The sequence below is a fragment of the Bombus huntii genome, chromosome 9, assembly GCF_024542735.1.
Source record: "Bombus huntii isolate Logan2020A chromosome 9, iyBomHunt1.1, whole genome shotgun sequence".
NCBI lineage: Eukaryota > Metazoa > Arthropoda > Insecta > Hymenoptera > Apidae > Bombus > Bombus huntii.
Window position 1 is genome coordinate 1,326,147 of NC_066246.1, and position 23,944 is coordinate 1,350,090.

Consider the following 23,944-nt stretch of genomic DNA (forward strand, 5'->3'; position numbering starts at 1 on the left):
TTGCATATCCCATGCCACCAATCGAAAGAAAGGAAAAAAAAAAAAAAAGGAAGAACGCCGCTAGCTTTTGTGATCTTATACCGTTACAAAGACGAAACATGATCAAAACCGTCGACTATTAATCTCTATCTTTACAAGGAACGTTATTGGAAATTCTGTCGTGGCGGAAGAGAAACTCACAAGAGGTGGTTCCATCGACATGCTTACAAGTACAAATTGTCAGATACTCCGTTTCATTTCTAACCGGGTAAAATGTCACGCGAACTTATACATCTCTCGAAAGTTTGGTAAATCATTGACTTTCTATTGTACCTTTGACTTTTCGATAGAAAAACGCGGGGCCTTCGGCGAGTTATTGCGATCGCGTCTGATCGGTCACTGCGCCACGCTCGCGTCTCTTCTTCCTCGCTATTATTATACGATATAATTGAGCGTCGTAATAAATTCATTGTCGATTTCTTTGATCTTCTCCTTTTTGCTATATTGTTCTTTCGATTAAGTAAAAAGGAAATTAGTCTCGTAAGATTGGATAAACGATTCGATAAATTTCGCGACTGCGAGAAGAGGAATAAAGGGGGATACGATATGAATAGATAAAAATGAGTTTCGTCGGATGGCAAATATCTACGTTGACGTGGCATCGATTATTTCTCAATCGTCGTGCAGCCAGAGAAAAATACTAATTCCGATTCGGTGTTTGATACGTCGGAGGAAAGGTCGTGTGAACGCGTTTGTCCACGGAACGTGGCAATTTCGGTACCCTCGGAGGATGGACACTGTACGTGTTTGTCCGATACCATTTAAATGGTTTCACAAATCCGAAGATCGAGTGAAAATCAATGGTACGAAAGTGGTCGTGCTCGAGTGCAATCGACGATGATCTAGCAACGGCCGATGAAACACTCGACTTGCCACTTACCTTATTAAAGCTATTTTAACTGACGCAAAACACGGCACTATTTACGTCCTTATTTCTCAGGAAATTTAACAGAGCGCGACTCGTTACGTAAATAAGAGCGGATACCTGAGCGACAAGCGCTCACGGCTTTCAGTCCCGTTAATTGATAAAAAATTGATATTCACTCTCTCGATTAAATTAGAATGGAAAGATTCAGTCGGCTTATCCCGTGACAAAGAAAACGAAACGAGAGAGAAAATATGCTTTTTAATCTGTAGCCGGTATTTATGTACGCGGAGAAAACATAGTTGCCATGGATAGAGCAAGAAAATAGTCGCTGTAAAAGAATTTAATATCGCGGCCATGCCGGTTAATCGGAAAGATCGAGTTTAAAAGAATGAGCAGAAAATAAGCCGTGTAAACAGCGGAATGTTGTCCCTGCCCTGTATATTGTCCAGGATGTTGCGCAAACAACAGGCAACGTAAAAACGGGTTTTTAGGTTTTCCCTAGCGTCTATCGAGGTCTCGACAGCCTGACGTATTTATATCCAGGCGGCTGTTCGCCAGATAATAGGAGCAAAATGAGGATTCAAGACGAATTACGAGGATATCGATCAAACGTATGGCCGGATTTCATCTCGTGGCCCGATAGCCAGCTTTTTCCACGATGGCGCGGCGCGGCGATTTTAAAGAATCACTCCGGCGAGCACGATATTTACGCGTCGTCCGGCGGCTTGCTCCTACACGATCGGTTATTTATAAAACCATTCACGATAATCAATAACCTATGCCGTTCTCTCCCCTTGCAAGGCGAAAATTCACCAACACCTCGGAACACTTGTGCAAAACCTCCTCTCGCATGAAGAGAGGAGAAAAAACGAGAGGGAAGAGAAAAAGGAAGAGAGCTAAAGAGAGAGAGAGAGAGAGAGAGTCGAGGGGTGACGAATACATATTTATCGAAGCCTAACGACGCGACGGACGCGCGCAATCCGGCAACACGATATGAAACACTGGCGGTTCATCGTGGAACCTATTGAAAATTTCACGTCGTGCGAAATCCTCCTACGGTACGCTTAAATACCGTCGAGGGAAATGATTATTAAACAACCCCGAAGGTATTAAGGGAGGACGGTGATTTAAACTTCGTGCTCTGATTGCGGCGAACGCGGTTTAACGGGAAAAATATTCACATATCACGAGTCAATTTATCATGCCAAATTTCCATACACGCGAAACTAGCAACGATTAATAGTATTTCCGTGATATTGGGTGGACGATGAGCAGCGTTTTAAAAGCATCGAACTCGTAAGTGAAGAGTCGTAAAAAAAAAAAAAGCTGAAAGCAGACGAAAGATACGACGATTCCTGTTCCGTCGAACATCAACCCCTGCTATAGTTCTTTCACCGATACGGCAGCCTTCTACTGGCTCGCGTGGCAAAACTTAGAAAGACAAACCGGCACGCAAATGACCAGCGGAAGTTTCGTATCGAGTGAAACTCTCTTCCTCTCTCTTTCTATGTCCGTTATCTCCCTTTTTCTACAGCGAAGCGACGGCACGTCGCGCCGTGCTGAACTTTGTTTCGTCGTGAAACGGAATACAGTCTCCCGCGACCGGCCAACCGAAAAGTACCTGCTCTTTCTGTACCGTTAATCCGGTCGCGCGGCATGAAGACCGCGCACGAGCGACACGCAAGAATAGTTGGCTACAGGAATTCTCCTAACGAGACAAGACGGGGCGAGCATTATTTCCTGTCAGCGAAAAATATCCCAACCCGTAACAATGAAATATCTATTCTGCGTCGCGCTCAGGATACTCACGACCGTGTGCATCATCCCTAAAGCATAACGAAGCGAAAAAGAAACACAGCAAGATGTTAGCTCGTTTTTCTTCTATTTTCTCTTTCTTTCCATGTGTTCCTTTTTCATCGCTTCCGGTTCTCTTCGTGTACACGCTTTTTATTTCGTCATCGTGAAAAGATGGTCGTGCGAAAGTAACGATGAACATGGAACAGGTTACGAGGCTAAATTCTTCGTGCGGTTTCGTTGCGAGGAAAGAAGAAACTAGACGCGTATCTCCCACGATATGCTCTTTTACGTTTCGTTTCAACGTTAGGTGCATTATTCGAAGAGAAAAGGCGCTCATCCTTTTACAGCGATCATCGTTTCGACCAAAATGCCTTTCTTATTTCTATTATGTCGTATCGTTATTTGTCTCGTGGATAAAAAGGAACGAAATAAACCTGTTTTATCGCGTCGATACATCGTGAATATGGATCGCGTTCTCGAGGAAGAAAGTGCCATCCCCGTAGAATCAAATCGACGCAACGTTTAAGAAACTTTTTGACCAGTCTGCGATAATTCGATCGATCGGTTGCGGAAAACCGTTTCATCGTCCAAACAAACTGCTAACTTTGCGTTAACTAACCTGAATTCTATTTGCGATTTCTTTTTCTACGACCGTGTATTTATGACCGACAAGAGTAAGAACGTTCACGTAAGAAAGTTAGGCGGCCGATCAAAGAGAGGTGAGCCCCTTTTCTTCTACGGGCCAATCGAAGAAAAACCAATACCTTTAACCGATCGACTAAATACTTCAACTTTTCGATGAGTTCTGTTCCCTTCATTTTCCATTAATTTAACTTTTCGCCGGAAGCCAAGAGCGTCGAACGCAGGCCACTGAGACGCAAACTGCCTACTTCAGGCAAATTGTGGAGGGATGGGCAACGAAACTTTCTGCCAATAATGTAACCATTCTCCGGCAAACTCGAGACAAATATTTCAATAATAACTGCCGCGTATATACGAGTCTGTATGTGTATCTTAATTAATAGACTACTCCCTTTTGAGCTAGTCACGCGGTACACGCGAAGCTATAGAAATCATTAAACGAGGAGAAAAAAGATCGGTTCCCACTGGCGAGAAAACGAGGTAAACCGTCTCTCGCTGTAAACGACACCTTCGTCAAAAGCATCCCTTTTTGAATTCCCTGCAAATCCGTCATACAATCCCTTCTACGTTTCTTTGATCTTCGGCATACACGCACGCATACACGCGCGCATACACGCACGGAGGAACAGCGGCTACACGTACAACGATTTTAATCATTTTAAACGTAGTCCCGGCGTACGTGCATACAAAACACCTCTAACGAGACGAGCAGAGTGCGGAAACCGCAAACTGCTCGAGGTTTGCTACTTCATACGTACTCCGGAAAAAGCAACCGATTGCCTTTGGTGATACGGTGAAGATTCGATAGATTAAGACGTCAGGTTCTCGGGTCTCGTTGGACTACTTGAACGACTGAGCGACCGACTCGCCAGGGAAATGAGAGCGATACCGCGCGCGTACGATCGGAATCGGTGGGAGCATAGTCGATAAAAGGCGGTAGAATTATATCACGAATGTCAAATGTCGAGTAAGAAGAGTACAAAAGGATGGTTTTCTTTGAAAAACGAGGACACCGACTGAAGACGTATCTGGCTCCTACGATAATAATTTCCTCTCCAGAGTTCCCGGTTTTCTACATTTTTCTCTTTCTTATTTTACAATTAATCGATAGCTGGTCGATGATTGCGCATACCCCCATAACGAATCCCACGGAATTATGGAAGCGGACGTGTCGTCGCGTTTCGATCAAACTCTGCTGAAACTTTACTCTTTTTCCAACGAGAGATGGTACGCGAGCGACGCACGAATCGGATCGATTCGTCGATCGATCCTCGTGGACACGCGAGGATATGCGAGCGTGACGAACAACAAGTTTCACCAAAAAAACCGTTCCGGCAACGCGTGCTTCCTTCTCCACGCCACTAAACCGCACAAAATCGTAAAAGAAAGTGGAGCGAAACAACGAACGATTATCGGACGAATGCCAGCTTTTCGCACTTCTAATCACGATGACCGAACGTTTCTCTGTATTTCGGACGGGCACACGGAGTCACACAGATCATCGATGAGCGAACAACTAGCAATAGAAAGCCACGCGAAACGGATTTATCTCGTTCCCGTGAGACGCGATCTATCTTCGGGGGAACACGTTTTCGTCCGGCAAACCACTAACCACGCCAAGGCCAACGAAACACCGGCAGCCGTGTAACCGAAGAGACGTCGTACTAAAAATAATATGTGTATCGATATCTCGGCAATGATAATGAGTCTCGCGTACCTGAGATCGGTTGATCGGTGCTGCAGGGCGCGGCGGCATGGTCCCGTCGCAACACAGCGCCGTTCGACGAGCACTGAGCAGCTATTCTGCGCCAACGGGGTTGCGTCGACGTCGAAAAGACGTGAACGGTTGCCTCTCACCCCTCGCGCTTACCCTCCTCCCACCACGTACTACCGACGCCACTCTTCAGGGTACTCTCACACGTATTACCCTCCCCCCTCTCTATCCCGCGTGCACACCCCTTCTCTTTGTCCTTCTTCCTCGTACAGGTTTGCATCCACTTGCATTCTTTCCTACTTCCTCTCGTTGTCTACGGCTTGTGTTACGTCCTCGAGGCTGCCACCCCCGTGGCACATGCGCGCAGAATCCTGTCCAACAAAACTCTTCTCTCGGAGCTGCCAGAATTGGGAAAAACGGGCCGAGGAAAAAGGAAGAGGCCACAGGGGAAGGGGGAAATGATGCGCGAGGGGTGGTATTTTCTAAAAAAACGTTCCCTTCCTTTTTACTTTTCCCTTTCACTCCTGCTTTCTCTGCCGCGATTCCTATTTCGTTCCTCCTACTTTCTTCTCTTTCTCTTCCTCCGCCTCATTTTCTCCTTTTGCCAACCTCTTTACCATTCACCCTTATCGCCTCGTTTTAACTTCATCTCCCCCCCCCCTCCCTTCTTCCTCTTCTATTCTTCTCTCCTGTTCTCTTCTCTTTCGGTATCGTCGTTCCTCCTATTATTATTCACCTCGGTTCGTCCGGCGAGGCACGCTTCGTTCTCGCCACCTCTTCGCTCGTTTCCTTTTTTCGTCCGGCATTGTCCGTCCCCTCGTGTCCGTTTTCCCAAACGGACGTTTTTTGTCCGGTGTCACGCTCGCGTCGAAGTCCGTCTCTCTGAAACGCGTGGCTGAATCGGCCTTCCTTCTCTCTCGCTTCTCGTTAAGTTTAATTCGATGAATCTCCTGCTTGCTCGCGCTCCTGGCTCCGGCAGGGATTTCCGCAGGCTTTTGTTGCGTGCCGAGGGGCCGCGAAGATTCGCTGCAGTTTTACCGCTTCCGTTTTCCCGCTTGTAGCCCTCCTCGTTTTTCCTTCCTCTCTCCTCGTCTCGTCGCTCCTCTCTTCGTCGCTGCTGACGGTTAGGCGCGCGCACTACCGGCTATGAAATGTAACTTTTAGCATAGCTTTTGGGTACACTTGGTAATCCTAAATGGCTTGGCGGTTTTTCTCAAGAACGGTCGCGTGTAGCTTTTATTCCCCGCCGTCTACGTCCCGACGTCTCTCATCGAACAAACATGGTCACGCTGAGAAAATGGAACGCTCGTCAAACAACTATATTTCTTAAAATAATCCCACCGTAGGAAAATACCATGATGTAGTTTACGCGTTTTACGATACGAACGATCGTTTATTTTATCAGAAACGATAACGAAATAATCATTGTCTAATTTTGTACGTGGAGTAATCGAACGATAAAACCTGATCAGAAATTACAGAAAACGTAGATAATCGCAGCGATAAATCGGCATTAATACCGTGTTGATGTCGACTTAAGCGGCGTTAAAGGAGAAAGCTTTAAAAGATAAACCTCTTAATTAGATCTACGTTCGTTCTAATACCGTTCGTCTTGTCGCTTTTGTCGCTTCCGCTAATAAATATTAGCCCCGTTCTGTCGTGATCGTTGCGTGAATCGAAGGCGCGCACAAGATGAATACCGCGGCTACGAAAATACAAGGGATAAAATACAATACAAGGGATAGGGGATGAAAAGAGTTTTATTCGAAGAACTCGTCCGTGCGTACTTTTTTGCTCGCGATCATTCGGCCTGTTCTTTGTGTTACGGAATTTCGTCTAAACAAATACCGCTTTCCGACGATCTCCTCTTAGCAACTCGAGGTACGAAACAATGCGATCGAGATAGGATTTACTATGGAGTTCGCCCGTTTCCCCTTTGTTTCGTACGAACATTTCACGAACTCGCGCCAATTTTTGCCTCCTGGACCGAAACGTCCGACTGGAAAGAAGAGAGAAACGCATCGCGAGGCCACTATCCCTTGCGAGCAACGTTTCCTTGATTCTAAGTGAATTCACCGGTGGTCCATTGACGATGGAACAACGAACGAACCCGGCTAACTTTAAATAGCTTTCAAAACTCTCCGCCACTACGAATTACTTTGTTTTAAATGACGAACAAAAGGCTGCCTTCTGGCTCACCATCGCTTCGTTCACTCTTTTCGTATCCTTTTTGTTCGACCTTGTTTTATTTATCTCTTCTTTCCCCCCCCCCCTCTTTCTTCTTTTCATAATCCGTAGTTTTCCTTTACAGCTTCGAGTTTTCGTACGCCATAATCGAGTAGAACGGTTCAATAGCTATCTCCGGACGATGTAAGGGAATCATCTATATACCAGTCGTCTATCCTATCCCCCCGTTTCCGTATGTTATAATCGAACATAAAGCTTCTGAAGGTCGCGTATTCTCGCGATTGCTCGCTTCCTTTCCCGTGCTTCTCCGCCGATTTGTCACTCCATGCTGGTATTTTCACACCAATGTTGTCGAACGCAACTTTCGGTGTAATATTTCAGGCACGATATAAATCATAGGCAAAGGGAATAAAGGCGCCTTTCGATTCTTCTTCCCGTCTGTCAGCGTCTCTACGTGAGAAGATTTTCCCCTAAAAGTGTCAACCATTTTCCAATTCCCCTTCAACCATCCGCTCTATATTAAACTTTGATCTTCTCCGGCGAGATAAAAACTATCTTCGACAAGCTATCTTTCAGCGAAAATCGTAGAATTCTGCTGTGTAAATCATTTTTCCATCTCCATTGAACATCCGAGAGAGAACGCAAAATGCTGGCAAACCGATATCAATTATTCGTATCGGCGAATGCAATCACGAGCGACGCGCGTGTCAAACTGTTTACGGAAATACTTGACTTATCGTTGGATTACCAAACCGACTAATTAACGTCTCTGTTAAGTAATTAACTAATCTCTCGGATAATTAAATTCGTTTTTCATCGATCGATTTTCTCTATCGAAGACAGGCACGCGAGGATCTTGTCAAATATAAGCAATTCGTCGAGTCAAATCGTCGTCGGGAATGACGGATAAGTATTTCACGGGGAACAATGAATTTGACAGTGAGAATGATAAACAGCCGCGCACCGTTGCTACGAATATTCGATCGGCATTGCACGCTGACATGATTTAGGGCTGCCGGCGATCCTTACGAGCGACGATCGAAAGAGAACACGAGCCGAACGTTCTGTTAAAACGTACCACCTATAGCGATATCGCGTCGTTGCAGCATTATATGTGAGAACACGAATCTCTATACATATTTATCGTCTCCTTGCATATCCGTAATACCATTCAGTTTTCACATTTTTACCGAAATTAAACGATTCGGTATCGATGGAAATCGAAGATTAAATTTGTCCGGATCAATGTGGAAATTGCCTCTATAACGATATTTCTCTGTTTTAATATATGTACGCAAGAATTATGTCGATCGAATTATAGTTTGGATGACGCGATGAATATTCAATATGTCGGACGTTTTAAATTCGAGTTGTATTAATATTAAAAGCACGCATTCAGATGGAAGCAATAAGTATTTTAAAGAGTTGGAAACGTGGAAGATATCAGTGATCGAAACGTATCAAATGGCGTGGAAAATATATATCTTTGGTCGTTGAAACATCGTTGGACCGGAAATTGTTTGCAACCATGGAGAACCTATACAGGTACACGAAATCTCTTATCGTAGCGTGGAAAATAAACTTTAACTATGTATATATCGACAAATTGTAAGGAGATATATTCTTTGCCGAGCGACGGTATCCAACGACGTGTCTCGTCATCCATTGCCGCCCCTTTTCACCAGCCCGCAGCCCCACTTCATCGCCGTCCCGAGAATCTTTCAGAGCCACGTTTTCCATGAAAGGATTCCGCGACCCGGCTGCCAACGAATAACACTATTGTACGATCGTGTCTCAGACATTGGGTGAAACTTATTTTCGAAGGGAAATCTTCGTATTCCATGGCAAGCTCGAAGTTCGCGACGAATATCGATAAACCATCGTTTCTCGTTCGCTGGAAATCTATAAACGAATCCTACGCGAACAAAAAGTTTCAAATTCCACGACGTACAAATATACGGAATTCCAAAGCTCTGATGAATCTTTTATTTCTCATGAAACATTTTTCTATCAGCGTCGGGTAAAACCTGAAAGCTCATGTTGCGAGAACAAAAAGAGGACACAGGTATCGGAACAAATAAAATGAATTTCGATCTCACGGATCTGTCTCCTTTCTTTTTCCTTTTCTTTCTTTTTTTTTTTTTTTTTTTTTTTTTTGTAGAAAAATCTGTAGGATCAGCCGTTTACTTTGTGCACTTTCTCTCGCAGATCAGTTCGATGTCGCGGTAGCGATCGCGTTGGATTACGAACAGTTAGAAACTCGGCGAATACGATTGTCTTCGAGCTAACGTTGCAGCTGTTGACGCGAATTTTAATTACGTGTTGTACAACCGACTGAAACTGTATACCTTCGCGTAAACAGCTACGGAATATTTCATGCTGTTCCGCTCGAAACCGATCCACCGTGACTCGCATTTCCGATACGATTCTCATAATTACGTTGCCTCGTATATTTTTCCTTGCACCATCGAAACCTCGAATACCTCTGTTCCGTCATCGAGATGGATGTAGCGGCGAATTTGACGTCCAGCGCAGATAAAAGAAGGCAAACGGCCAGCGAGATATTTTTCGTTCGCGTTTTAGTACGCGTTTTTCCTGAAAACGAGCAGCTTGACGTTTCATCCACTATCTGACGATACCGCGACGAGAGTACTTGAAAAATATCTCCTTATCGAACGTGTTTCGTCTCCTCTGGCGTTCACGTAACACGCGTATATACGCGCGAAGACGTATAACCCGGCATGATCGAAGGGACAGATGGAGTTAACGCGACGCCGCGTCGCGCCGCTACCTTTTCATATCCACCCATCCCGTACTCGTATACTTTTCCCAACCTTAACCACTCATATTTCACATCGGATAAAAACGCATCATCCATCTCGAAAAGAAACTGTAATTCCCTAGTGGACGCGATCTCTCGCCACGCTGATAACGTGCTCCTGCACGAGTTACGAGTTTCTATCGAATAGCAAATGCAAATAAGCTATCTACCACGGCTACGAAAACAAACGTCGAACTCGCAATCGGTCTTTCTCGTTTACGCGTATACATATGTACCGCGATCCACGAACGTCGGTTTATCGTATACGAATCTATGGCGCGCATACGATGCCGAGACGCGACGCTGGAAAGTACGAGTCGAACGCCAGTTAGATAGCGATTCTGTTTGCTCCGATTCCCAGGTCAAAGTTCGCCAACTCGCGCTACCATCGTTGCACATCTTACATATTTTATGGTACATATACGAATTCGTTGGACAAAGGGTGCGCGAACTTTGCGGACTTTGCGTGGCCTTCGCTAGCCACCGTTGAGTCGAGGTTTTCCGAAGCAAGATACAACGACGTCGATCATCGTCTGAAACGTCAAGTTCTCCGCAGAAGAAACTTCACCTCCCACCAGCTCACCGCGTCACATTTTTGTACGAGGATAGGCTTCTAATCTTCGCCCGCGATAACGTCGACGTCGTTTTCTGCCGCGATTTCCAACAGCGGCAAGTAGTAGTGTGTCGTTGACCATCGTGACGACCGCTCCACCTCGCCATCGAGGTCTATGCTCGAGTGTAGTCCTCTCCCATCGACTTCTTTCTTTCCTTTTCTCTTTCTCTTCTCGTCTTCTTATTTTATCATCAAGATTCTCCGAAGCGAAACTCGTTGAAAGAACTGCTCGCAAGATTTTCCCTTCGCGGATTATCAGATTTCCCATTCTGAGACGCGATCTTCCGATTGATATTTGATACGAATCCACGCTTCTTTTCTGTTCCTATCTCTTTATATCGGTAACCTTCCTTTCTTCGGTCGAGAAAAGGGCGCACGGGTGATCAGGTGACGTTCGTCGGATTAGAAATATCGTAATAGTGTGGCGTTGGTGAGAGGGTGAGCAAAAGAACGAAGAAGTCGAAGAGGCAACGATGTACGCGAGATTGTTACTATTGAGATCCAGTAAACTTGGATGTATTCCAAGGAGATTGGCTTCGTCCTCTTCGGGGCCGAGGGTGCCCAAGCAAGCAGTACGTGCAATTTTTCTTATTTTCACCTTTCATTTCTTCGCGGCGAGTCGACGGCATCGATCGATCGGTGCCGGGACCGACCAGAAGAACGATTGGCCAACTTGTATGCCGTCGATTCAATTTTTAACGCGCTCGACCGTCCGTGTTTTTAATCGAACGTTGCCACTCGAGGAAAGCTTTTGTGTCGTCCGCCGGTGTAATTAATAAAACAACCAATCTGAAGTTACCTGGCGTGCGCGTCGGCGATTGTTTTTCGAAATCTTGAAAAAGTCGTAGAAAAGGGGAAAGAGACACGTGCAACGCTCGTGCAATCAGAACGATGATAAAATACATATGTATCGATGTACACAAGCTGGTGAAACTATTTCGAAAACTTATGCAAAGCTTTTAAAAATATACGTATTGTGTTCGTTATACGAAACTTGAAATTTCATTAGCGTTATTACGAAGCTCGACTACCGCTATTGTATGAATAAAGTTTGAAACAAATCTGAAAATACAAGCAACATTTTCACTGGTAAACGTTCAACCATTTTCAGAAGCCAGTGGTAGCTTTAAAAGTTATTCGTTGATTTTATATGTAATATTCTTATTGAGAAATCACCACCTCGCGTCAAAACTTTCCACTGTGTTATGTCATTCGGTAATAATTTTCGCCACGAGATAATAACGAAAATTATTTACCGCGTATAGAATCGAAACAGAGCCATAAATAACGCGTTTAGATGCTACGTAACGCCGTATATACCGCGGAAACCGCATTTCGATAATTTTTTGACAGCAAATAACAACGGACCTGTTAAACGAGCTTTTAAACGCAAAATGCATTGTTCGATTGTAAAGATCGCCAGTTTAATTGCCTATAATGCCATAAATGTAACGGCAACGTTATCACGAATACATAATACGAATGATATCTCCGTATACACATGCATGCCACGCAATCACCGGATTATAAATATCGTTCGCATTTGCGCTCGTTGTACGAGTTCCAACATCCAGTTCTTCCTGTCTGACTTATGTATCCGATATACGATTCGATCGTGGAATATTTTCACGTTCTCTTGTCCATCGAAATTTCGCCAAACGTTTTTACAAACGATGGATCGTCGTATCGAAGCGATACATCGAAAAACGACCGACCATCAACTATAGTAATTATCGCGTGTACCGCGTGTTTACTTCTCGTCAAAACAGCAAAGATAAGAAGATATATCAAGTGGATTTTCCAAGGGAATCGTGATCCACCTTTCCTCCTCGAGAACACCTAGGAGCCGATAAGAATCGTGTTTTATCAATTGCCACTGAATCACGATACAGCCACGATACGAACAACCTGTTAATGGGAAACGATCGTGGATAATTCGGATCGCGTGTACGTTCTTTTGTATTTCAAGAACAAGATCGATTCCATCGTCGCCCACGATGAGAATCGATGTTTTCGGTGGACCGTTAAATCAACAGGTCGAGCAAGATGACGATTGGATCAAAATCCAATGACGTTTCTGAAAGAACGTAAAACTTGGGGCATATGGAACGATCGTTCGGCTTTCTATTCAGGAAAAATCCCTACCGTGGGAAAAACCATTCGAGAAAAAGAACGACCGGCTCTTGAGGGTGTCGTAAATTAGGATAGAGAGGGTGGTTTCGACGATGAGCTCGAATCGTGAAATGTCTTGCGACTGAGACGTAGAGAATAGGCACTCTTTGCGAAGTAATTGATCCTTACGAACGTTTAAGAAACGTACATTTACATACACGTATATCTCATTGTCGGACTAGAACAATTAATATCGTTATAGTTATAGAAATCTTTAGTTTTAGCTTAGTTTGGACGTCGTCGATTCCGATCAACGTCCACGACACATATACATTTTAAACCAAGATGAAACTGTTAATTAATCGTAAGAGTGCTTAGTGTCGTATTTAGTGCTACAAATTACGATTCTATTTAATATATCGAAACGAAGCGAGTAAAGAATGTAGTAATTTTATTAGATCACGTAGTATCATAGATCCCGTTCGACGTAAGGAATTACGAATTGATTATAGTTGAAAATGAATTGCGTCTTGGCAAGCGAAGATAAGAGAGCACGATGTGATTTATAACGCACAATCGGCAATCTCTGGCTTGCGAAACCAACGGAATCTGCGTCAGAACGAATCCGGAATCGACGATGCGTCACTGAAGAAAAGAAGAAAAATTTGCGTAATCTTAAAGAATTTAAATGTCCGACTGAAAATACGATCTCGAACCGAAACGCAGACTGGCCGAATAAACGTACGCACATGTAAAAAGAAAAAAACCGCATATTTTTTTAATCTTTGCATTTTTTGCATTTGCGTATTTTCTATCGTAATTCGAACAAATGCCTGAGCAGACGCGCAAAAATTCTTTCGACGTTTAATTCGGCGGTACACGAGTAATCGGAACTGTAATTTTATGTAACAGATAGAAATCGGTCCAGGAAGAGGTTACACGTGTACGCGTGCAAGTGTGTCGAGTGGCAATCGAATAGAAATTGGTAGCCGGGAATTTTTCGTTCTCGATTGAAGTGTTGCACACAAAGATAACAGCCAAGAACTCGAACGATTTTAAATACGCACGATTGTAGATGACGCGGACAGCTTAAAGAAAAAATTGAAAGGTCGTCGGCATCTCTTATATAATTACGCAGATTTCATCTGGTTACGCGTAAAAAAGAATAAAATAAAATGCGTTTCGTGCAACGAGCAATTAGGTGAAGTATAGATGCAAATTAACTCGATGCCGCGTCGTAGCTACGAACCTGGGAAAAGGTATAGAAATCGTTCGAGGCTTTTCATTTGCAAATGGACAGATCTCTGCTTTAGATTTTAATGACTATCCTTGATGAATATCGCGTCTTGAGATACACGTATGACATCGTATGTTTGAAAAAGAACGTAAAAACGGTTAGGTTCTTGTTGCTTGAAATCTCCTCTGACGCGTTACGCGTAACCAAATGAAACGGATACGACCGACGTGAACAAAATCTTATCGTTAAAAAGATTGAAAAAAATTAATGAACGTTGTAAGGGAAATCGAGTAGACTTACACACGGAGTTGCAGGCGGTAGAGGGACCTCGTAAACCAACGATGTTCAACGAACGCAGCCAGCTGACGTATACAAGACGTTTGGTGGTGAAATTGGGCAGCGCCGTGATCACGAGGGAGGATGAGCACGGACTGGCACTGGGACGCTTAGCGTCCATAGTGGAACAGGTAGCCGAATGCCAAAACGGAGGTCGTGAATGTATTATGGTCACTAGCGGTGCGGTTGCATTCGGCAAACAGAAGCTCGCCCAGGAACTGTTGATGTCCTTATCGATGAGGGAAACGCTGAGTCCTGGCGGACACATGAGAAAACGCTCAGGTATAATTCTACGTAATAATACGTCGATCGTTTGCACTTATGATCATGCACGTGTGATCATGCCCGAAGGAAGAACGCTTATGACAAAAAAATCTCTTTTCAGAGAAAAATATATTTACCGTTTGATAAGGATCTTTCTTTCGCACGTGTTTGTCTTCGAGCGTTCGTATCTGTCGCGAAATGAAATATCGAGTTGCATGTGAAAGCGAAGACACGGTCACATATTGAGAGACAATCTTTCATCTTTCTTTGTACATAATATACTAATATATATACTAACGGTAGTTTAAGTTGGAGGCGCTTTTTTCCCAATAGTAAATTTAGTACGCTTTCCTACGTAATGGACTCGTTGGATGTTTCTCAGACGAAGTAAATCGATACTAACTTTTGTTCGATCGTGGAATACATCGACCATTCTAATTCACCGTACAATCGCGCAGAACGGAGAAACTTCATGAACGATTCGTTACAATAAAGGGCAATATATGCCGTTCGACGATAATATTATATCACAAATCGGATATCCGGGCGTAATTCATGCCGAGACCGATCGTTTCAACGTGAATTTTCTTCTCGGAATATTATCGGCCAACTACAAACGAGGGTATACGTTCGCCGCGATTGTACTTTCCTCCATTCGTAATCCTTTATATCTGGCGCGCTAATGAGTCTCGAGTATGGCAAAAATGTATTCGGATTTGGTTAAGTTACCATATTTTTTCGCTCGTATATCTCGCCAGCTCGTCTCCGCACTTAATTCGTTCTTTAATAATTAATCCCAATTACGCGAGTCGCCGATGTGAGTCACACGAAACGCGAGAATAATAATGCCCTCTCGCGTTTTAGTCGTCCACGGTGAATCGATCGACCGAATAATACCGACGAGTTATGACGATTAAATTGCCTGAATGTAAATTCTCTGCTTCGAGTGAGAACGTACAATCTCCTTGCTTGGTAAGAATTGCGGAATGCTTTTCCATATGAGCGCAGTTGTGACAATTAATCCGGTAAGGATCGTACAGACGCACGCACGTACAGAGAACAGAAATTGAAAAAGAATACAGGGGACATTTAAAGCAAATTACACGGTTATCATACGAACACGGTTAAGAACTTTGCGAACAAAAGGAATAAAATGCTAAATAAATTACGTTGCCCGAGAACGAGCTTATTTCTTTCTTTCCTCTAGAGGACGAACTACGTGTTTGCAATGTACATTAGGAGGAAACATTCCGCTTGTTATTTGCTTGTATTAACGGTGTAGTAGAGATATTTCTTTTTTCGCCAGCATTCACGTGACTGTCGTGTGAAAGAGGTCGATACAGGGGATCGTAAATTTCGTAGCAAATACGAATTGTAGACCATTGACGATGGGGACCCGTCGGAACATCCCCGAGGTACTTCCGGATATACAGGGGCTCCTCGGCAACTTGACAATGTCCGGTCTTCCTATGTAGGTTAAACTAACAACCGCGAGCCGCCCAATTCTTTTACTGGTAATACCTTCGAGATTCTATTTGCTCGGGAAAACATTCGCGGTAATTCCTCCTTTTGAGGAAAGCAACGATCGAACGCGATAGACAGAAATTGCTTGGAAAATAACGCCGCCTTGTTTCTTGTTACTTCTACGGAAACGTTTGAGTATCCAATAGTTGTCCACCTTCTTTGGCATTTCTAACTGGTTTTGGCAAGAAAAACACGTTAAAGAAGAATTGCAAAAGCATGGTAAATTATCGCTCGTATTTTATCCCGCTTCTAAATTCATAATAATACCGCGGTTCACCCAAAATCAATTAACCGTTTCGCACCAATTAACAATTCACCAAAAAGAATTTATTGTATCGCATACCAAATCCTAAAAAGAGAAAAATTGCTGCACTCGTGAATTTGTAATGTGTCGATACACGAGGATGAGCGGTCAACTGATTTTGGACGGACTCCAGAGAGCTACGAGGCAACTAGCGAAAACCGTTCACCTAACAGTGCCGTTTGTTGTACCAAACACGATCTACTAACCGCACATTGTAACTTCGACCTAATGTTCACGCAGGCACCCCTTTGGAACCTAGAGCAGCAGCCGCAGTGGGACAATCAGGCCTGATGTCGTTGTACGACGCCATGTTCGCCCAATATGGAGTGAAACTGGCCCAGGTATTAGTCACCAAGCCGGATTTCTACAACGAGGAAACTCGTAAGAATTTGTTCAGCACCCTGAGCGAATTACTTAGCTTGAACATCGTTCCCATAATCAATACCAACGACGCTGTCTCACCTCCGCCACATGTCGACGAGGAAGTAGCCGGTAGTGGAGGAAGAAGAGGTATTTCCATCAAAGACAACGATTCCTTGGCCGCTATGCTGGCAGCTGAAATTCAGGCAGACTTATTAATCTTAATGAGCGACGTCGATGGCATTTACAATCTGCCTCCGTGGCACGATGGCGCTAAGATGCTGCATACATTTAGCATGGACCTTAGGGACACCATCAAGTTTGGACAAAAGTCGAAGGTCGGTACCGGTGGCATGGACGCGAAAGTTAATGCAGCGCTTTGGGCTCTGGATCGAGGTGTCTCCGTTGTGATCTGTAACGGAACTCAAGAGAAGGCTATAAAGAATATTCTGTCCGGAAGAAAGATCGGTACATTCTTCACACAGACGACCGAAACTTTCGCACCTGTAGAGGTTGTTGCCGAAGAAGGTAAAAGCTTTTTTACTTTCCAGGCGAACTTTTATGCCTTTCGAGTGCTTTATGAAATAAAAGGAACGGGTCGTCTAGGTAGCTTAGATAGCTCCCGTAAATGTTACTTTCGAATTTGCTTAAGGAATTTTAACATATTTATTCGGCGAAGCGTCAAACATGAAAAAGTGTTTGTCTGTTTCCAGGAAAAATAATTCGGGAAAGATCGTTGCGTTTATGTACGCAATAGCTTTTTCGTGGAGAGATCGGTTAGTAGCGTCATTTTGTTCTACCGACTATAGCAATATAGGTCATCGATTATCGAATGTAGAAATGAAACGGCTTACGGCTGCTGGTATCGTGGCCATTGTACAATTATCCGCGACACGTACCGCACTCCCCTAAGATATAGAAAAATATCACATTATTCGGGGAAGTATATTCAAACCGAACAACTTTTAGTTAACATGGCCGGCCATTGAAAAAGTAAGTGAAAAGAAAAGTAGTTAAATATTCCTTTAACTCGAGAGCTTTTCCGAGCAAAGTCTCTTCTATCCTCGTTACTAGTTGGAGTAATTTTTACCAGCGTAGGATTCCATTAAAACTTATTTAATATATCCTTCGCGGTTCGACCGTTCGATTGCGAATAGCCAACGTGTTCGACCCTTGTATTTCTTTCGAGAATAATCAATTTTATCCATTCAACGGACGTAGTTATGTACTTTCTTTCTTTTCCCTTACGATATTGAATTAAGGGAAAAAGGGAATTACGGAGGATGTAAAAGACATTTAAAAAGAAATCTTGGAAAACAAAACGTGCAGAGAATCGAGGTATTTGAAAAGGAGAAACTACGTCAAATACATTATGACGCCAAACTTCGTCTATAAATCAGATCCACTTAAGACGCAATTGCATCTAAAAGATTCTCAACGTGGGATCGTAATATTAACCCCAATTTATGGAAGAAAATCTTCCTCAAAGCCAAAAATAACAATTTCCAGCTCGCGCCGGGAGCCGAATACTGCAAGGCCTTCAACCAGAGGAACGAGCAAGCTGTATCAACACGTTGGCTGATCTCCTGGAATCCCGTCAAAGGGAAATTCTAAGTGCTAACGCGAAGGACCTCGAGGCAGCGGAGAAGAGTGGCTTGGCGAAAGCTTTGCTCTCGCGACTTTCCTTGACGCCTGCCAAATTGAAGTCTCTGAGCTCTGGTTTGCGGCAAATTGCCAACGACTCCTTAACGAACGTCGGTCGTGTGCTCAGGAGGACGAGACTGGCTGAAGGTCTCGAACTGAAGCAAATCACTGTTCCCATCGGTGTATTGCTAGTGATATTCGAATCGAGACCCGACAGTCTACCTCAGGTGGCGGCATTGGCAATGTCCAGCGCCAATGGTCTTCTTCTGAAAGGAGGCAAGGAAGCAGTCAACAGCAATCGGTATTTAATGGATCTGGTAAAGGAGGCACTGAGTACCGTCGGCGCTGCAAACGCGATATCCCTCATCTCAACCAGAGAGGACGTTGGTGATCTGCTGTCGATGGGCAAGCACATAGACTTGGTGATTCCTCGAGGCAGCTCTGACCTCGTTCGTAGCATTCAGGAACAATCGAAGCATATCCCCGTGTTAGGTCACGCGGAAGGTATATGCCACGTGTACGTGGACAAGGATGCGGATCTGATGAAAGCTATGAAGATTATCAGAGACTCGAAATGTGATTACCCTGCCGCTTGTAACGCTATGGAGACGTTGCTTATTCATGAAAGTCACATGAAAAGTAGTTTCTTCACGGATGTATGCAACATGCTACAGAAGGAAGGAGTAAGGAGATTAGTGTGATACTGGAACATAGGAATCGTTGTTATTGGATTTACCTAAGTACTTGACATTTTAGGTGAAAGTGAATTCCGGGCCGAGACTGAGGGAGCAACTGACGTTCGGGCCACCAGCTGCGAAAAGCATGAAGACCGAGTATGGAGCCCTCGAATGCGCGATCGAGGTCGTGACGGACATCGACGATGCTATAAATCATATTCACAAATACGGCAGCGGGCACACAGATGTCATCGTTACCGAGAACAGCCATAGTGCCACTCACTTCGCAAGGGAAGTCGACAGTGCCTGCGTTTTCCACAATGCCAGTACCCGATTCTCCGATGGGTACAGATTCGGCTTGGGTGCCGAGGTGAGCCGTTGACATTGAAACTTCAGGAATTAAAAAATTTACGCGTGGAAAAATTGTACAATTATAAAATTTAAAAGCTTACATATACAAAAATTTAATAATTCAAACGTTTAAAAAATTCAAAGTCTTTAAAATTCAACTTTGGAATTTCAACAAAATATCAATTTCTTACTATTTTAAGGTCGGCATTTCCACCGCGCGAATTCATGCACGTGGCCCGGTGGGAGTGGACGGGCTGTTGACCACAAAGTGGGTGTTACATGGTGATGGCCACGCAGCTGCTGATTTTGCAGAGGGTGGCGACAAAGTTTGGTTGCATCAATCTTTACCCATCAACGAGTCTGCATGAATTAAATCCGAACAAACTGAAGATGTCGGAATCTTCGCTTCTGCGACACGGAGGATTATACATCAAGGAGAAATGCCAGGGAAGGATCAGAAAACCGGCATATTTTTATTCACAAAACAATTTAAATTGCGACCAACTAACATCTTTTTCTCCTCTCTTCAATCACTCGTCGCCAAATGTTCACAGATAGTTAAAAATTTAACGAAGTGGAAACGTAGAAAGTTCCACAAGTCATAATGGCATCTGTCTTCCACGAAGATCTTCCTATTTGATAAAAGCATCATTATTGTTAGATCATTGTTATTTTAACATAATTACAACGCTGTCAAAATAATTAAAATAAATAAAAATACGGCAATCTTTATAGAATAGTTGTTATAAAGTACTGCTTTTATTAGATGAATGTCTAGTTTCGTCTTGGAGCAAGTATCATTCGCAAAAGTTGTTGCCGTAACAAAATATATTACTATCCGTCACAATATAGCTTTCGTCCTTTTTCTCAACGAACCAAAGAATATTAAATACCTGGAGACAAATAAAAGCAATGTATCACATACAACTAATATCATCGATCAATTTGTACTTATATTTTACATTTTATTACCTCGTAACTCTTCCTTCTGATTATGAGAGAATTAAAAGGTACAAAAAAGGAAAGGAAATACAAAATCAATTCTTATCGGAAAAGAAACATCCACTTGATTACTCTGGAAAGTTATCGTGAAACTTATTAAATAAAGTAATATCTCAAGAGAGACCCTCTTGTCCTCAGTTACTTCGGTGTTTGTGAAAGTGAAGTCGTCCGGTTATATTCGAAAATCCTCGACCGACCATCAACTGATAAACTTGCATTTATTCGTTTTAAGTTACCTCAACCATTAATAATCGTAAGACACCAATTAAGAATTCTTCAACTTCCGAAATTTAAACATTTCAATCGATAAAAACATGTAAAACAAAATCGTTCTCGAATATAACGTTCGACATAAATAAGGAGAAATATCTTTCAGTAATTGCGTATGATTATGTTTATCGACAATGACGTAAAACTACAATCGCACATCAAACTAAGTACAAAGTCCAATTTAAATAATTACAAGAATAACTTTACGAGTAGTTGAAGAACCTATAAATTTGCATTCTGTTGTCAGCAGTAAATATTTTGTAAGATTACACTTTAGATTTAGACTAATTTAGATGATCACTATAATAATACTTTCTAAATGTGATTATAATATGATACTACTTGAGGAACAAATAATAAAAATATATGTTTATTACTTCTCTTATAGTACAAAAATGAAGTCTTCCTGTATGCGGCGATAAAGTAGTCTTCCTTAATTCGTTTGTTTCTAAATTATTCTTTATTCCATCAAGTCTTTTTACATATTTTCTGGAGCCCACAATTTGAACGTTCGATCGTACGAACTAGTCCCGATGAATTTATGATCGGAAGAAATATCGACGGACATAACTTTACCATCGTGACCTGGTAACGTTTTAAGTGGTTGCCAGGTTTTATTTGACCATATTTTCGCAGTATTGTCGTACGATGCTGTGACTAGGTATTGTCCTTCTATCCTTTGGTATTTCACGTCTGATAGTAAATTTGTGTGCGCAGGTATCGTATACACGCAGGATCTCTTTCGTAAATCCCATATCTTAGAAGTATTATCTTCGCTCGCTGTTGCTATGTGAAATCCATTCGGGGAGAAATCGATACCAAAGATAGATTTCAAATGACCTTCCATAAACATAATGCACCGTCCTGTGCGAAGGTCCCACACTCGACCGAAAGAGTCATGACCTCCTGTGGCGCTTACACTACCGTCACCCTGAAAACTATAGACCAACATTGTTTTGAACACGCTGTTTTTTGTCATTGAAAATATATACAATTTTAGGTATGTTACCTAATACAATGCACAGCTCTGGCATGACCTTCTTGATGTAAGACTTCTGCTTGCTGTTCCAAGTCCCAAAGTCTCCAAGATGCATCGTAGCAACATGTCCCAAGAAATCTACCAGACGGATGAAATGCTAGCCTTGAAACTCTGTGCGGTTCATGACCTTCGACTTCAGCTAAGGGTTCCTCCCCAGATCCACCACTCCACAACTTTACTGTTCCTATATACACAGTGAATATTAGAATAGTATTTACCATGTATATCATAAAATTTTGGTACAATAAATATACCATCCGAAGCGCAAGATGCTAACACACAAGTCTGTCCAGATTTTTCTCCTACCACCTCTTCAGTAATAGTAGCTTTTGGATGAAAAACAATGCAGCCAACATTACAAGTGTGTCCCTTAAGTGTTCTTAACAAAGTACAGTCAGGTACAGACCATATTTTACACAAGCCTGACCATGAAGCTGTAGCGAGCAATTTGGAATTTGGACTGAACTGACAGAAAGAAATTGGCCTCGTATCTCCAATTTGAGAACAGTAAATTGTCAAAGCTTGTAACTTTTTCAGAAGCTCTTGACGGCGTGCTGTACGCGTAGCTGTTGGCAACTCCAAATCCTGCCTTGCCTTACCCAATCTCGCCTTTGCTCTGGGTAATGAATACGCTATTGAATAAATAAAAATATCACACAGATAAACAATAAAAGACAGAAAGACTAGAAACAGTATATTTTAGGCTCACTAGCAATCCAAGAACGTGCTATTTGAAGTGAGTCTGGCCCTTCGTGATACCATGTTGTTTCTGTGTCTCTCTCAATTGGATGGGATGGTTTCTCCTCCTCTTCGTGTTTCTTTTTAATTGCATCTTCACCCAAATTAGCCAATAATTCCCTCAGTCTTGTTCTCCTATCTGCAGGTCCTTCACCAAAGAGACAAATAGGCTCATCCAATTGTCTCAAATTTTTCTTTACTTCGGAATCATCAGTGGACACGTTGATTTGACGAGCTTTCTTTCTACGTTCAAATTCTTCTAAGAGAGCTTGTCTATCTTTAGACATCTCATCTTCAAGTTCCATATATTCATTTGATATATGAATGTTTCCCAAAGTAGCTGTAGCACTGGCATTATCTCCCAAATTTGTGGTAGTCTTTTCTTCCTCGGAAGATTCAGCCACAGCAACCAATCTAGCACGCTCTGCTTCTTCGAGGGATCCATAATGAACAGTCTTTTGCTTCTTAACATAAACCAAATCTTCGTCATCTGACATTTTAGACAATTACTTATTATACGCAAAAGCTGTAGAAAACAATACAAAATTAATAATACTATATGGTTTCTTAACCTCGTAAAATAATTTAAATATAATCTACATTACACAAAAAGTGTACGAAATTACGCTTCTAAGGTATGATGTTCTATGTGGGTTAAACAGAAATTATATACCAGAATAAATGTAATAATAGCTAGAACTTATTAGCACCTATTAACTGTCAAGCAAGCAACACTGCATACTTAAAATGATTCAAACACGAACATATCCAAGATAGAAAACAACAATCGATAACATTTCTTTTCGTTCAAATCGACTTGTATCGAGATATCGATATTCAAATGATTGTAGCTTTCTCATTTTGCATTGTTAGTTACAAATTTATACATATAATTTATACACACATAGTCATAAATTTATATAAAATCTTGATGAAGAATAATGGGAATATAAGCGGGACATAACACATAAATGGGAATCTTTGAACTAACCTAAAATTTAAGAACAAATATTCTGATTGGTTGGACGCGTAGGGTATAAAATTATAAGAATACTTTATTTATAAATATTTATACTTACCTAAGTAATTCTGTGTAGTATAATGAGATCGTAAATTAAAGTACATATGTATTAAATGACACAAACTGATGAACATATAAATAAAGACATAAAAAAGTCTCTCGGAAAAGCATAGGGACAAAGGATGGAACCGCGGGAAGTATTGCTCGTATCGCTCACCGACACGCCTTTGTATGTTTATTTGTATACGTGACACTTACAATTGTATAGAATCTATCAAAAACAACCAATCAAAACCACATTCTTTGCACATATTTTACATGTACTTTGAATCTCATAAAGAACATTTGTGAATTGGCATTAATTTATAAATATATAAATATTTG

At 42.4% G+C, this 23,944-nt stretch overlaps 3 protein-coding genes across 10 annotated transcripts in view; 1 reads left to right on the forward strand and 2 right to left on the reverse strand.

Moving 5' to 3' along the window:
• The window catches only part of LOC126869144 (tyramine/octopamine receptor), a 65,602-nt gene extending 51,136 nt beyond the window's left edge, over positions 1-14,466 (reverse strand). Inside the window, exon 1 of one of the 2 annotated variants that reach the window (XM_050625323.1) lies at positions 14,331-14,466. The gene's annotated coding sequence lies outside the window, so the exon portion shown is untranslated. Of the gene's footprint in view, positions 1-5,063; positions 5,232-14,330 lie in introns of those variants that run through there. The other variant, XM_050625322.1, reaches the window with a different exon arrangement.
• Positions 10,499-20,421, forward strand: LOC126869127 (delta-1-pyrroline-5-carboxylate synthase). 2 transcript variants are annotated; one of them, XM_050625278.1, is made up of 6 exons: positions 10,499-11,253; positions 14,312-14,648; positions 16,699-17,346; positions 18,328-19,145; positions 19,219-19,509; positions 19,691-20,421. In XM_050625278.1, exons 1-6 carry the CDS (start codon positions 11,155-11,157, stop codon positions 19,856-19,858), a joined length of 2,361 nt encoding a protein of 786 aa, XP_050481235.1. In that variant the 5' UTR covers positions 10,499-11,154; the 3' UTR covers positions 19,859-20,421. The 2 variants fall into 2 exon arrangements, with proteins under 2 accessions (XP_050481235.1, XP_050481236.1); XM_050625279.1 differs by having other exon boundaries at positions 10,503-11,253; positions 14,345-14,648.
• Positions 20,422-21,109: 688 nt separating this feature from the next.
• Positions 21,110-23,772, reverse strand: LOC126869133 (U4/U6 small nuclear ribonucleoprotein Prp4). Of its 6 annotated transcripts, none has more exons than XM_050625298.1 (5): positions 23,619-23,772; positions 22,511-23,065; positions 22,056-22,433; positions 21,772-21,985; positions 21,110-21,700 (listed from the first exon to the last, which is right to left on the reverse strand). In XM_050625298.1, the coding sequence occupies exons 2-5, from the start codon at positions 23,034-23,036 to the stop codon at positions 21,241-21,243; spliced, it is 1,578 nt and encodes a 525-aa protein (XP_050481255.1). In that variant the 5' UTR covers positions 23,037-23,065; positions 23,619-23,772; the 3' UTR covers positions 21,110-21,240. The 6 variants fall into 6 exon arrangements, with proteins under 6 accessions (XP_050481255.1, XP_050481254.1, XP_050481252.1 ...); XM_050625297.1 differs by lacking the exon at positions 23,619-23,772 and adding an exon at positions 23,250-23,391; XM_050625295.1 differs by lacking the exon at positions 23,619-23,772 and adding an exon at positions 23,213-23,348.
• Between the last annotated feature and the right edge of the window lie 172 nt (positions 23,773-23,944).